Source organism: Aspergillus brasiliensis (genome assembly GCF_001889945.1).
Source record: "Aspergillus brasiliensis CBS 101740 unplaced genomic scaffold ASPBRscaffold_2, whole genome shotgun sequence".
In the NCBI taxonomy this organism is placed as follows: Eukaryota; Fungi; Ascomycota; class Eurotiomycetes; order Eurotiales; family Aspergillaceae; genus Aspergillus; species Aspergillus brasiliensis.
In genome coordinates, this window is record NW_027137443.1 from 3,235,000 (window position 1) to 3,247,484 (window position 12,485).

Below are 12,485 nucleotides of genomic sequence, written 5' to 3' on the forward strand. Positions count from 1 at the left end.
AGGGGTGGTTATTTAGAAGCGCAAGTCCCAGCCGATCTTAGGACCCAGACGAGGCAACTCATCAGCCACGCTCTGGACATCCTTGTCACCTCTTCCACTGAGGTTGAGGACGATGTTGTCGCCCTTCTTCATAGACTTGGCGAGCTCCATGGCGCCGAAGACGGCGTGGGAGGACTCCAGAGCGGGGATGATACCCTCGGTTTGAGCGAGGGCACGGAAGCCAGTGAGAGCTTCGGCGTCGGTGGCAGCAACGAACTTGGCGCGGTCGCTGTCCTTCCAGCTGGAGAGCTCGGGGCCGACACCGGGGTAGTCGAGACCGGCGGAGATGGAGTGGGTTTCGGAGATCTGGCCGTGCTTGTCTTGAAGGACGTAGGTGCGGACACCATGGAAGACACCCTTGCTGCCACCCGAGAGGGTGGCGGAGTGGCGGTCAGTGTCGACACCATCGCCACCGGCTTCAACACCGAGAAGCTTGACGCTGGGGTCGTTCGAGAAGGGGTAGAACATGCCTACAGCGTTGCTACCACCGCCGACACAGGCGACAACAGCATCGGGCAGCTTGCCGATAAGGGCCTTCATCTGTTCCTTGGTTTCATCACCGATGACGGACTGGAAGGTACGCACGATGGTCGGGAAGGGGTGAGGGCCAATAGCGGAACCGATGATGTAGTGGGTAGTGTCGAGATGGACAACCCAGGCACGGAGGGCCTCGTTGACGGCATCACGGAGGGTGCGGCTGCCGGCATCGACGGCAACGACGGAGGCACCCAGGAGTCTCATACGGAAGACGTTGAGGGCTTGACGACGGACATCCTCAGCACCCATGTACACGACACACTCCATGCCGAATTTGGCGCAGACGGTGGCCGTGGCGACACCGTGCTGGCCAGCACCAGTCTCGGCAATAATTCTCGTCTTACCCAGACGGCGGGCGAGCAGGATCTGACCGAGAGCGTTGTTGATCTTGTGACTTCCAGTGTGGTTGAGATCCTCACGCTTCAACCAGATGTTGGCACCGCCGACGTGCTCCGTCAAGCGGTCAGCGAGATGGAGGCTGCTGGGGCGGCCCATGTAGGGGTAGTAGGAGCGGTATTCCTCCCAGAACTTGGGGTCGTTGCGCGCCTGATCGAAGCCACGCTCGAGCTCGGCCAAGCAGTCCATGAGGGACTCGGGCACGTACTGGCCACCGAACTCACCGAAACGGGAGGGAATGAGAGCAGGGTCACCAGAGCCGTTCAGAGCTTCAATCTGGTCGACCAGGCCCGGGCCAGCCGGGGTGTCGTCGTTGGTAATGACATCGGTGGGCTGAGAGAGGGCAGGAGGCGCCTCCTTCAGGACGGGGTCGAGCACGTTGACGGAGCCAGTCACCTTGCCCTGAGCATCTCTCTCAAGGCGACGACCGGTCACGCCGGTGAGGTAATCTTGGGCATGCTTAGCCGCCTGGCCGGCAGGGGCGTCACCCAAGACGGTGATGATCTGGCTACCAATAACAACACCCTCGGAGATGTTCTGGACGGACAGGAAGTGCTCACGGGTGCTAACTCCGAATCCCAGCGCTGTAGGCACGTTTCCGGACCAGGTGTGAACGCGAGACAGGAGTTCGGGCAGGTTCGAGCTGAGCTGACCGGTGGCACCGGTGACACCCATTCTGGAGACGACGTAGATGAAGGAATCGGCAATCTTGCAGAGAAGCTTCATACGAGACTCGGAGGTGGCGGGGGCAATAAGGGGAACGTAAGAGAGACTGCAGAGAATGTTAGACGAGCTACCCTATTTGTGCACACGATGCAGTCAAAACGTACCCGGCGCTGGCGCAAAGATCTCTGAAACGGACGGCCTCCTCCGGGGGCAGATCAACCATGATGAAACCATTGACACCGGCTTCCTTGCAATGTTGGAGCATGAGCTCCTCACCGTACTGCATCAGAGGGTTGTAGTAGCCCATCAGAAGAACGGGCGCCCTCAGACCGCGGCTTCTGGCGGTGCGGACCTGGTCCAGGACAATGGGAATGGTCACGCCATTTGCCAAAGCCTGGGTGTTGGCCTTCTGAATAGTCGGTCCGTCTGCGATGGGGTCGGTGAAAGGGACACCCATTTCGATAATGTCTGTTGCAGATCGATATCAATTAGTTCCTGCCCCTCCTTGGATTTCTTGCAGAAAGCGGGGTCGACGAAACATACCAGCACCACCATTTTCCAGACCCAGGAGAACATCTACAGTCTCCTCGACAGTGGGATATCCTGCAGTAAAGTAGGCGACCAGAGCAGCGCGCTTCTCCTGCTTGGCTCTGGCAAATGCGTTCTTGATTCCGTCCATGGTGGCGGGAGGTGGGGGGTGACACCCGGCGAGCGGTGGTGAAGGAGTAAGAACGGAGGAAAAGGGAGTAGAAGAAATAAAAGAGACGATGCTGTAGAAGGAGAGACCAAGAACGGTCAATTGGGGAGAGAAGTGGAGGGAAAGCTGGGGGAGGAAAGAGTCGAGAAGGAGGAGAAGCGGAAGAAAGTGGGTTTGAGTCACCGATGATTAGTTACTGAGTAATTACGCTGGTATTTTCCCCGCCCCGGTCAGGTGATGGTGGCGATAAGATAAAAACCCAAGAAAAAATACGGACAGGTACCGTGTGGTATGAAAAACAGTCGGATTTACGGATGTGCATACGCGGATGGTCACAACAGATCTATCAGGATTGGGGATCGATTATTAGATTACTTATGTAGATGTCAACTCTTCTTCCAAGGTCCAAGGGAAAGAAAAACAAGTCAGAAGGAGTAAGAAATAAACAGCACTATTCACAGACGCCGCAAGCTATGCATATATAGATCCGTCCCGACAAGACCAATCACCAAACTGGAGGCAACAGGGACCAGATGCCAGGGACCATCTCCTCCACGGGACAGGAGCAGAGGAAACCCAGCAGCGGACGACAACAGTGATAACGACAAGAACACAATGACACAAGGAGCACAAATCTGATCCCAAATCCCTTTTCACACTTTTGATCCTTCGCCAATCCAGATGTCTGGTACATCAATCCCAAAGTGTTATCCCAAAACCTGCAACCTAGAAGGAACGACGGCAGCGCCATGCTATGCCAGATAGTTATACAGCTTCGTAAAGGAGCGAAAGCCTCATGCCCACATGAAAATGCAACATTAATCCCAGAGAAAAAAAAAACATAGTTTAAGTGAAGAAGAGCAACAAATCGTCTATAATGCATCAAAGCAAAAAAAAAAAAAGGATATCGGGCATCAAGGCATGAAGAAGGGTAATGGTAATAAGGAGAGACATTAGATCATTCACAGTGATCATAAGAAAAAAAGAAAAAAAAAAAAACATGAAACAATGGCAAAGTCCGTGAGCCCCGTCACTGAGCTATCCTATGCGAGAATATCCCGCAGGGCTCAGCGCCAAAGGCTCGTGGCAAAGGAGTGACGATAATCAAAGAGGTATCAAAAAGGTATGCAGAAAACACAAGATAGTAAATCAAAAACAAGCCAAACGCCAGTCGATGCAGATCACTGAGGAACCGAAATGCGCAGGTATCTCAAGACCCGTGGGCCTGGCCATGCACAGAATACGGCATGGGAGCAAGGTAGTTGTAGCACGCACTGCTGCTGGGATTCCCAGTGGCTGCAGCAGAGTTTAGAAGAGGATTCAACTCCCAAGTTCTGCTGTTCACAGTGGCTGTGAGCCCAAGTTGGCTCTGCTGCTGACAGACAGCAGGGTACGAGTAGGTGCTAGCCAAGGCGGAAGAATAGGGCTGATTGACACTCGCCAGTCCGCCTCGCATCTCCGGGCCGCCCGTCAGGGGAGGGGGTGTATATGCCGAAGCAGCTAGGCCAGCACCGTAGTGGGTCGGAGCAGCAGTGTCTGAGACGGACTGAGGCGACGCTGCATTATGAGGTTCGGTGCCAGAGTCAGAGGCAGCGCCGTTGCTGGTGTAATTCGAGCCGATCGGGGTGGCCAGGGTTCCAGAAATCGAAGAGTAACTAGCAGACTAGATCGCCAACGGTTAGCCTTGTTGGATTGCTACAAAACTTCCAAGTCACTTACGTATTTCCCGATAATCTTCTTGAGGGCGTGGCTGAGGATCTTCCAGGGGAACACCTTCACGTCCTTCTCAATATTCCTGGGTTTTGGTGCGGGAAAGCCCATGATGACTTTGAAGAAGTCCTCACTATCAGCCTTGGCCTTGGACACTGTAAGTGGTCGGAAGCCTTCCAAGTTCCTGCGGATGCGGTTCTTTTCCTCTACCGTGAATCGAACGCCCACCAAAGACTCGAGCAAGTAGATGGTGTCAACACTGGTAACGAAGCATTCATCCTTTCCATCCCAGTAGATGCAGCTGATGCAGATACTATTGGGAGCACGGTCTTCGGGTGCCACAGGCTTGAAGTCTGCGTGGATGGTGCTGCCACTCTGCATCCGTGTGAATTGGACCAACCGACGCTTCGCCTCCCGCTCTTCTCTAGACCAGCTTTCTGTCATCGAGTCGAGGTCGCCATTCAACTTCAACACTGCCTTGGTCGGGCACATGGCATAAGGATTGAACGACTGCGTCTGGCCATATGCGCCCGATTGCTGCAAGGTCGACGTCCGAATGAGTGTTGGATTCCCAAACCTGCCTGGTGACGCTTGGTTTTGCTGACGCAAAGGATGGCCGATAGTATAAGTAGTGCTTCGGGCATCGTTGCTGACCGCAAGAATCGACGGGCTGTACGATGGTGTTATAGGCGACGGCGCCCGGATAGACGCTTGAGACGTGCCAGATAAGCCGGGATACTGGGTCGAAGGAACTCTGGGCGATGCCGCCGCATGATGTGGGCTGACGAAGCTGTTCATAGCGGGCAGTGACTGCAGGTACGGTGAATAGGTCGCCGAGGATACGCTGGACGGTTCCTTCGCATGCATTGGTGGCCCGGTCACTCGTTTTGGTGCCCTGTTTAGGGGTTCGTCCGCGTATGAAGGCACCCTCCGCTTGCGGGACTCGTCTGAAGGCGACTGCATCGAGGCATGTTCATAAGTATAAACGCCTACTTGTAGCGTGACTGCATGGCAGTCATTATGATCCATAGACACTTGCAAGGGGACTGCGAACGACGGCGAGCCGGTGGAGCTGAAGGGGGGTGTGTCGACGGAAAGCGCATACTGAAAGGAAGCACCCTGGAAGCCGAGGAAGTGAGGAACACATTCGCACTTTTTCGAGCCGAACACAAGATAAAGAGTTGCATAGGATGACGTATGGAGATCATAGGGCGATTGGATCTGGACGAAGACTCTGGTGCCTTCGGAGCCTCTCTGGGGGGAATAAGAGACAATTTCGGGTATCTGGCGATGCTCGGCGGCCAGCATTGGTGACCGACCCTCTTCATAGGAACTCGCATACTCTCCGCTCGGCATGTAGGGCACACAGTCCGATATCTGGCTTGCGTGATCGGGCATGGGGGAAGGAACCAGTGATGTGGCCGTCACATAGGGTGCCTGGCCATAGCCTTGGTATGGAATGCCATCATGCAAAGATCGAGCAGAGTCGTAGTCTGCTCAGGTTAGGTGAGTGTCAGCGTCTCACAGAATTCAAACGGAGTGGATGTTTTGAAGGGATCCCTGGACCAGCCATGCCACGTGCATGAGAAGGGGAGGAGCGGTGCTTACCGATCAACGCCGTGTGCGGGGGCTTCTGGAAAGTAGACATAGACAAAATGGGCTCAGACTTGGCCAGGAGGCCGTCTGAAAATGCACCGAGAAACTGTGACTCTTCAGGGTCCGAAAAATCCAACGACTCGTCTAGAATTAACGGTGTTTGTAACTCGGGATTGAACTGTAAAACGCCCCCGTGTTAGTTCAGCGTCCAGGGGGGTGTAAGATGGTGGGTGTGACTGCAGGGAAAACAAGGCTGGGACACTCGGCGAGACAGTGGATGCATCAAATATTCTAATCCAGCCGAAACGCAAGATGAAAATGGACAGGGACCCAAAAGCAACAATTGGGCAGCCAGCAGGAGAAGCCGGACTTACCAAAACACCGTGCGTCTTCGAGTAAGCCAGTTTGAAGGTGTTGCAGAAACTGCAACGAAGCACAACAGCTTAGAAAAGCGAATGACAGCGAATTTATCCTGGAAAAACGATAGGATGTCGGAAAGTCTCAAACTAGCTCTCCGAGACAAAACGAATGACGACACGAAGTGGCTGTCAGCCCCAACGAGGAAGATGCCACGAAAAGCTTCGAATCAGCGATCAGGATCGGAAGCGCCAGGGTGAAACCACAAAAGGTTGGCTGTAGAATAGAGACCAGAGATGAGCCACGCTGCCGATAAATGCTTCTGACAACCTATAGGAAAGCTGCTTCCATCTGAAGGCGCAGTTTAAACCTCACGCGGTGGGCGGGTTGGACAGCAGATATCCGTGGCAAACTCTAGACGAAAGCGAGCGAGAAAGAACCGGTCGAACTAAGAAGAAGACCTTTTCGCTTTTTTGGCGTTCCTGAAAAGCGAAACTGTCTCTGGATGATGAGGACTAAGAGTCGGGGGCACGAACTACCCAACTAGTAAGTACGAACCCTCCCAAAAGGCGAGGAACCGGCTCGCTGCATAGACCAGCAAGACTTACCAGGTGAGATAGAAAGACAAGAGATGTGTCTCTGAGGTCTTTTGAAATCTAATAAGCAAAAGAAAAAGGTCACGGTCCCTAAGCGACTAAACGAGATAGTCTACACCTTGACGGGGGCGGGTTAACAACAAACATCCGGAAGTTTAGTGACGGAAACCATACAAGGGGAGGTGACAAGCGCACGGAACCCATCGTGGACCCTAATTTTCCTTGGGATCTTGTGCGGCAAAGGCACGACCTTGGAGAAGCAAGGAGAACAGAGGGAAGGGGACACGAAGGAGAGTGATGCAAGGCACCAACAGAGTCTGTGGCAAAGGGAGAGAGGGGGGGGTTGGCACCAACCTTAACAGACCAATGACTTCAGCACAGGGAGAGGCTTCGTCAGAAAGCGCAGCCTATTTGAGATTGTTCCCCTGCTAGTTCGTAATAAGGTGGTGTGCTCAGCCGAGACAAAGATCCACGATGGTTTGAGTCCAGGTCCGACCTCGTGTGAAGGACTACACAGACAAGGCTGGCAAGAAGGCTAGCTGACGATCCACACTCTGTTCAAGACAGATGAGCGAATTTGGACGCTGCAATAGAAAGATATTCCCGTAATTGTCTATTCGAAATTCTGGCCAATTGCTGAAATGGGGGGGAGCTTGTTCGACGTGACGAGAGACGGGGTTCGATGATCGTCCTTGGGGTACCTTCCGCTCAACAAACGGGGATCGCTCTATAGATCCGGCGTATAGGGACCAGACAAACGCACAGCTGGGTAGGAGACCACACAACACGGAAAGTAGACGGCGTCCGGTCAATCAGCGGCTTTCCCGCGGATATTTGGTTGCTTCGGAAATATTAAGACGAGGTTGCTGAAAATGAAAATAAAAAAAAATCCTCCCCCTTCTGGTCGGATGGACACGGAGCCAAGCTTCGAGGCAAATTAAACAGTATAGCGACGGTTGTCGAACAATCAGCGAGCGCGTAAAGTCCGTGAGGATGAGATATTAGGATATCCAATAAGTCCGATCAGTTCCCAATCCGGCTTGCCAATAAATGCTTCTCTCCTTGGTTATTATTATTTTTCTTTTCTCAATTTGGTCCTTCTCTTTTTTTGTTTTATCCTTCTTCGTCGATCAACACAAACGTAGCGAACGTAATGATACTTCCGATACCAAACAAAGCGAGTGTAAGGCGAACGTAGGATGAGCGAGTGAAAGTGTAAAGAAGAAAATCAGAAACACACGGAATACCTTCACTGTGCCATCACAGACAAAGTGAAAGGGGGGGAAAGGTGGGGAGAGGAGGAGGAGGAGAGGGGGGGAAGGGAAGAGTAGTAAGTAGTAGTAGAAGGAGGAGGAGGAGCAATAATAGTGGAGGAATAAAAAAAGAACAAGAATGACCGTCAAGTACGAGATGACGAGAGATATATTACTTTTCCCTTTCAAAGCAATCCGCTTTGAGCCGAGGATGCGGTGGTAAGAAACGAAAGAGCACTGGGCGACAATGGCCTTAGTGTGGCGGGGATGCGCTGGTGGGAGAATGGAAAGGGAAAATAGTTCGATAAGTAAGTAGGAAGTAGGACCGGGGGTAATGTTGGAAAACAATTCACTTGATCCCTCGAGGTAAGTTATGGATCCCCGGAATGATATAAATAAATTGATGAAATGATAATAATAATAATAATAAAGGATCCAGATGATAATAATAATAATGTCTTTCTTTCGAAAGTGAACTCGGTCACCGAGGCAGATCAAACGGCGTCTTTTCCTCTCGCGTGAGTGTGTGTTGTTATAATTATACCTGAGGTTGTTTGGGGAATCATAACACCCTGAAATCTGAAAGACAGACCAAAATGGCTGGTTGGCCTATGGATCTTTTTGCTCCATCGTAAAAGTCCCTGGACTGGTGGTCGTCCTCCACATCTCTACCGCTAGACTACCAATCCCATGGAGACCTTAGTACCGTCCCATAACCCTTTGAGATGGTTTTCTTTTACGAACCTTCCGATCCTCTTGACCAAGAACCACTCAGCATCGGATCGGGTCACGGGGAAAGCTTCAAGGAAGGAAGGATGGGAAGGCCGTAAGAAGACAATCCCCGCTCTCCAAGGGTAAAAATAAATGAAAAATCAAATAACAAAAATAAGAAAGGGATTTTTTTCGAAAAATGTTTTTATTATTTCCGTTAACCCTTCTCTCTACTCTCTTTACTAGTCTAGTTCATTTTCAGCTTTTTTTTATTATTATTATTTTTCTTGTCATTTCTTCCCCTACCCTCACCTCACTCTTTGCTAGGAAAGCGGCCCTACACTAAGAGGGGAAGTCCTAAGTGGAGAGAGAAGGAAGTTCTTAGTCCAGATAGGTTTAGTTAGCTTCAGGGCTAAAAAGTTATGAAGCCCAAGAAACGTTGTGATTATTTTTATTTTCGGATTAGATGGTTCTTATTTGGTGAGAGGAATCCCACCATTGGGCAGTGGGTGAATAATCAACCAACTTTCTCCCCAAATAAATCCAGGGTAGAGGCGCTAATCTGGTTAGCAAGGGTATTAGCAAAGAATAGCAGCAGGCACCGTTCAAGCGGTCCATGCCGCCTTGACCGGTGGATTCTTGCCCCCCCCCCAAGGGAAAAATGATCAGGGCTGCAGAAGCCAGTGGAAGGAGGAGGAGAAGGAGGAAAGGTGGAAAAGGTAGAAGGAGAAATGGTTCTGGTTACGGTTATTTTTACCTTCGTAGTAACTTCGGTACTGGAGATTCCTCCGGCCCTATGGGATTCAGATTGGTAACAAGATGTTCTCCATCTTGTCTACAAAGTATGACCTGCGGCGACTGTACCACTCCTTTCCAGTCATTTTCCGTTTTTTCCTGGAACCCTCGTTGGTGGGGGAAGGGGGCGATGTTCACTTTTTTCCGTTTTTCCTTGGCCTTTCGGGAGGCCCTGATACACTGGCTGATACGGGGCCTAAGAATAATACTGGATCCCCCCGGGCAGCCACCCAGCCTACCATACTAACTTGTTCCGCAGAAAGTTTGGGCTAAACAACCTCGTACATCTGGCAGGATGAGCTGCCCTGTCACTGTCCTCTGTATCTAGTAAAAGGATCAACTTAGGTGGTAGTTAGTTCTGTGCTAACTAAGTAAGATATTGTAACAGCAGTAGCAAACTTTAACCGTCACGCTTAATGTCCTCGTTGTTGTTTCCGTTTTCTGCATGTTTTCCCATATTGCTTTGCCCGGTCTCCTGCATCACTCCCCATCTCGTCCTCATGACTACCACTGTGCTGCTGCTGCTGCTATCTAGTAGTCCTTACTATGACATGGTCTATGATGTACATCATGACGTCGGCAGTTCGAAACTTAGGCCAACCGGCTCACCTTCTCGAAAAAGTTGATAACCGGAATCAATACAGTAGACAGAGAGGAACTTCCACTGGTAATCCTTCCAATCAGAATTGGAATAACCGACGTAGAGAAAGGAGAGGACCCTTGGTGATCCGCGGAGACCTCTTGTTGACTAGATAGGATCGGACTCTTCTACGGTTCAAGCTGTCTATCGAGGTAAGCAAGCCAATTGAGTAAAGATTGAAAACTACTAAATACACAGCGCAAGAGGAGGGGGGCCTCAAAGTTGGAAAGCAAAGCAGAGAGGAATCGGAGCGATCGTGAGTTCGTGACATATTATTAGCTCTCGCAGTCGCAAGGTCACCCACCCCTGCGCCCTTTCCCGAATAGGAAACAATCTTGAGCGGTTTGGTGCCAACTCAAGGCACCTTTGCCCGATTGGGAATTTCTTAATTTGGAGCCCTCAGGCAGCACCGAGCGTAGACTGGGTTAGTTAATTGGCTGCCCGCTCCATCATTGTCCCGTTTGGGAATGCTCCGTTCTGGGTCTGGAGATAAAGCCTGATTCAGCCTCGCAGTTCCAGTGATCGGGCCCTATTCCTGACCGAAGTTCCGAAGGATACGAAGTATGTAGTTGAGGATCGAATTTATGTTATCAGTTGCCATCTTAACTAACTTATGCGAGTTGGACCTGCTTAGCTAACTTGGTGCTCAATTTTGGTCTCCATATTGGATCCCACCTTCTCCCCTCTCAACTCTCAAGTCTCAACAATCAACAATCAACAATCAACACTGCATTGTCCCCGGGAACAAGCCTTCTCCGTTCGACTTTCCCCGCCAACGGCTTGGCGTCTCTTCCTTGACTTCCGGCTGCTAAGTAGTACTTTGTAGGGGACTCAGTATGTTCATAGTGAGCTAGTTGGTTATTCAACACGCTGCCATCATCTCAAGGCCACAAACATCACTCCCGCATGGCGAGCTCGCTAAGGTTTCTGGAAAAGTTTATTGATGACTCGTCTCCGGAATACCGTCATGTGTCTTCTTCCACATGTTTGCTCAGTCGGAGAAGAAAGAGTAGTACGGAGTAGTGCTAGTCATAAAAAAACGGTGCCAAACCTACTACGAGCCCGCCCGAGCGTACAGGAAATGCTTGCAGAGCCAGTCACAGCCAATGGTTCCCTTGTTCCGTGCCTTCCTTTCCCTCCCATCACTCCACATTGTGGCAGCGCAGCGGCTGGCCTTCGGTTCGACTGTGCTTGGTTAAGTCTACCAACTACTTACCAAGATCGTCCACTTTCAACGGCCTCTGTGTCTATGAATACCCAGCCTTCGGTCTCTGGTTTTCTTCGGTACTCCATAGGCAAGGCGGACAAATTGCCTTTTCGAAAGATATATAGCCACTCGGTTGAAGCGGTTAACGATGAGGCAAGGCGTGAGTTAATGTACAGCAAGGTACATGCACAAGAAAGATAGGACTCGGTTGCAGTCTTGTCGACAGGCAGTGGGATCGTGGAATCCTTGAACGCGGGCATACAACCACCAGTAGCTATCTAGCGGCCGATCTACCTGAGGGAAGCGGTAGTAGTACTTTCAGATGCTAAACATAGCAAGCCTTGCATTGGCTCCCAGTGGAAGCAGTCATGCAAGGGCCGGACATGGTCGTCTCATTGGCGCCAGAAGAGGGCGGTGTGGAGCCCCTCCCCTCCACTGCCACTTGATTTCATTTTCTAATTCGGTTTAGCGCATAAACTACAGAGGAAGAAAAGAGCAAAAGAAAGAAAAAAGAAAAGTTCCGCATCTTGCTCCAAAATCCTCCGTCTAAAATAATGTCGGCAGTTGATTCGCTCACAATTAAGTCCGGTGAGTGGCACGATGGGAAGCACCGAAAGGCTAATCCCCTGGGAGGTGGTGGTAAGGTAGCAGTATGGTAGTACTACCTTTGTCTACCACCTCCACTCGCAGCAGAGCGACCCTGCATTGTCACCACACTGTGAGCCGTCAGTGGACGCCTCTCGCGGCTGAGCTGCTGAGACCTGGCCAACCGCCATGAGCTGATCATCCCGGCCGTCATCGTGGCCTCGGGCGTTCAGCTGGAAATTTGCCCATCCTGGTTGCTTGTCCTTTTCCTCGAGAACAGGGGTGGAACTATTGAGGTTTAATCAAACGCCGTAGCAGCCCCCCAAACCACGGACCAAAGCTTGGGTGCAGCGTGTTGCTCAGGATCTAGTTAATCGTCTTAAGGCCGCCCAGTGTGATCATGCTGACGGTCCCGGCCCTAAGATGAGGTCATGGCTGTGTTCCACGGTGGTCAAGTCGTTGCCGCTACTCAGATCGACGGGAGTCAAGAAGAAACAAGCCTGGGCAAGCTGTGCACTAGTTTCTCATGAGGTCATGTTGTCCAAAGCCGAGTGCCGTCGATCTTATTCTGTTATGGACGGCACATCGTGGCTCAGTCCTGCCTAGGTGCTGTTGCGGAGGTTCTCCGTACTCCATGTTTGGTAAGAAATAGTCTTCAAACTTAGGGCTTCAACAGTATTCAGGGCTTCGGGACGACTGC

The 12,485-nt window shown here is 51.3% G+C and overlaps 2 protein-coding genes across 2 annotated transcripts; both read right to left on the reverse strand.

The window, feature by feature from the left end:
* Nucleotides 1–12: 12 nt before the first annotated feature.
* trpB (tryptophan synthase TRP5) lies at nt 13–2,317 on the reverse strand (the record flags this gene model as incomplete). The annotated part of the gene is made up of 3 exons (XM_067617076.1): nt 13–1,744; nt 1,803–2,106; nt 2,182–2,317. The coding sequence occupies 3 exons, from the start codon at nt 2,315–2,317 to the stop codon at nt 13–15; spliced, it is 2,172 nt and encodes a 723-aa protein (XP_067483770.1).
* Nucleotides 2,318–3,545: 1,228 nt separating this feature from the next.
* medA (transcriptional regulator medA) lies at nt 3,546–5,443 on the reverse strand (the record flags this gene model as incomplete). The annotated part of the gene is made up of 2 exons (XM_067616984.1): nt 3,546–3,998; nt 4,055–5,443. The coding sequence occupies 2 exons, from the start codon at nt 5,441–5,443 to the stop codon at nt 3,546–3,548; spliced, it is 1,842 nt and encodes a 613-aa protein (XP_067483771.1).
* Nucleotides 5,444–12,485: the final 7,042 nt, after the last annotated feature.